Source organism: Galeopterus variegatus, unplaced genomic scaffold (assembly GCF_000696425.1).
Source record: "Galeopterus variegatus unplaced genomic scaffold, G_variegatus-3.0.2 Scaffold7423, whole genome shotgun sequence".
Lineage (NCBI taxonomy): Eukaryota > Metazoa > Chordata > Mammalia > Dermoptera > Cynocephalidae > Galeopterus > Galeopterus variegatus.
Genome location: NW_007733534.1, coordinates 51,233 through 53,911, shown reverse-complemented (window position 1 = coordinate 53,911; position 2,679 = coordinate 51,233). Strand labels below are relative to the sequence as shown.

Below are 2,679 nucleotides of genomic sequence, written 5' to 3'. Positions count from 1 at the left end.
TCCAGGGAAAGTTTTCTTTCCCAACCTTAACATTTCTATGTGTAATTCTAAAAAGTTAGGCCGTGTGAAATACATTTGCTTTATAAATGTTAGTATGCTCCACATATCCTCTTTTTATTTATTTATTTTTTAAAAAAAGAAAAAGCAAAAGCTATAGATTAAGGTTTCACAGTTAAGACAAAAACATTTTGTTAAAGCAAAGTTAGTATCATTTTAGCATGGCAAGTCTTTTTAATTTATCTCAGGTGGGGACTGATGATGTCATCATTCCTCAGAGCTGTTTCATCAGCAACTTTCCTGGTGGTATGAATTAGGGTGTTATTGCCAGTTGTTGAAACTCTGGAATGGGGTTCTGTTCCGTGTAATAGTTGATTTTGAGTCCAGAGAGTTTGTTGGTGTTCACCCATCCAGTAAATCACTGCTTCCAAAGCATCTAATCTTTGTAAAATTTTTTGATCAATTACAAATCTTTTTTTTAGGAACAGGATGTCTCATCCAAGTCATAAGCACCCCCTTTAAGGCTGTGAAACTTTAGAGAACTGCTTTCGTAGACAAGATATTAAAACTTTATTTAACAGTAGAAATCACATTTATTGTATTCATTTTTTAAAATACTAACCTGTATGCCCAAGCAGACTTCTCAAAACAATAAGCTAATAACCACCTGCCTGTTTGATATACTGAAGTTTTTCCTTGTACATTCTAGCTATCAAATTTGTGAATTTATGTATGAACGAGAACACCAATATGACAAAATTATTGATTGCTACTTACGTGACCCACTGAGAGAGGTGAGTCAAGAGACTGCTTTATTCTTTTTTCTTACTCAGTTCCCCCCCATCGAGTAGAAATAACTAGAGTCACACATTTTTTTTTCTTTTTTTGTCTTTTTTCGTGACTAGTAACGGGATCGCAACCCTCGGTGTCGTGCCCGTACCGCGATCAGCTACGGGATCGCAACCCTCAGTGTTGTGCCCGCACCGCGCTCAACCAGTGAGCGGACCGGTCTNCATGAAAAACAATTAACCTCTTTTGAGAAATGTTTATTAAGGTCTTTTGTCCATTTAAAAAAAAAAAATTTTTTTTTGTGACCAGTAAGGGGATCGTGACCCTTGGCTTGGTGTCGCCTACACCACGCTCAGCCAGTGAGTGCACCGGCCATCCCTATATAGGATCCAAACCCACGGCCTTGGCGCTCCCAGCGCCGCTGTGCTCCCAGCACCGTACTCTCCCGAGTGAGCCACAGGGTCGGCCCTCTTTTGTCCATTTTTTAATCAGATTAATTTTTTTTTTTGCTGTTGAGTTGTTTAAGTTCCTTATATGTTCTGGATATTAATCCTTTGTCAGATGTGTAGTTGCAAATATTTTTTCCCATTCTGTAGATTGTCTCTTCACTATGTTAATAATTTCCTTTGCTGTGTAAAAAAGCTTTTTAGTTTGATATCATCCTGTTGGTCTGTTGTTGCTTTTGTAGCCTGTGCTTTTGAAGTTTTATTTAAAAAAATTCTTGCCTGGCCCCATGTCATGAAGCATTTCCCCTATGTTTTCATCTAGTAGTATCATAGTTTTGGGTTTTACATTTAAGTCTTTAATCCATTTTGAGTTGATTTTTGTATATGGTGAGTGGTAGGGGTCTAGTCTCATTTGTATGCATGTGGATATCCAATTTTCCCACATTGCTGCTTTTTTAATTAAGAAAGGTTATGCAAATAACACAACAAAAACCTAAATATGAAAGTTTCTGACTTTTGATTAAATTCTAGAAGTTAGTAAAATTTGTAGAAATTGATGTGTAAATTTGAAGTGTTTGTACAATTATTTTAATATGAAAGTGAAAAAGCAGTCAATGATGTTTTATTATTTTTGATTTTTTAACTTAATATTTCCATGGTATTTCATAGGTTTTTAACATTTATCTTAGGTATATTAGAAACAATGCAGAATTTGATGGAGCAGTAAGATACAATATGCTAACACTGGTATTTATCTAGTTTGTCAAGGGTAGTTAGTGTGCTCATCACCTCATGCTTTTGTCACTTCTTTGTGGTGAGAACAAAGAATATTGACATATTTAATTCTGGACAGAGATACCTGGTATAAAATTTTTGCAAATTACTAATTGATATCTAGCATATTGACTGTTCCTTATTGACACTTTGTTACTTTAACATTTTTTTTNTTTTTTTTGTACTAAGCTTTGAAATTTCTTATAACATAGTATTCAGTAGCATCTTAAACCTATAGTTAGAGGAATGGCCTATACTCATCTCCCTTAAATACTTAATAAAACTTGGTCACCTCTCCCCCAGGGTGATGGGGACACAAAGGATTACTCAAAGCCCATTTCTTCTGAGCACTGAGAGGCCCTGAAGGGGTTAATTCCCAGGAACCCTCAAGAGAGAAGCATTCCTTGGGAAATAACCCCAAACTAGGGTTTTCTCTCAGTATTCATTCTCCAAGCAAGAAAGTTACAGAAAAGGACCATAGGTGGTTACAAAAAGAACAGTAAGATAATTGTCATAGCAATGATCGTTAGGTTTAGCTGCACCAACGACATCTGTCCTTAGAGCCAGCAATTTTGCTGTGTTACAATTCTTTATCTACAACAGAGAATTTAGTCCAGGGAAAGTTTTCTTTCCCAACCTTAACATTTCTATGTGTAATTCTAAAAAGTTAGGC

General features: G+C 35.8%; 1 protein-coding gene across 1 annotated transcript in view; it reads left to right on the top strand.

Annotated features, from left to right (window-relative positions):
• Positions 1-2,679, top strand: part of LOC103607438 (vacuolar protein sorting-associated protein 8 homolog) — a gene marked incomplete at its 3' end in the record, with an annotated part of 93,216 nt that overhangs the window by 41,346 nt on the left and 49,191 nt on the right. Inside the window, exon 12 of the mRNA XM_008591947.1 lies at positions 707-791. Within this exon, the coding sequence (XP_008590169.1) occupies positions 707-791 (85 nt within the window). The remainder of the gene's footprint in view (positions 1-706; positions 792-2,679) is intronic.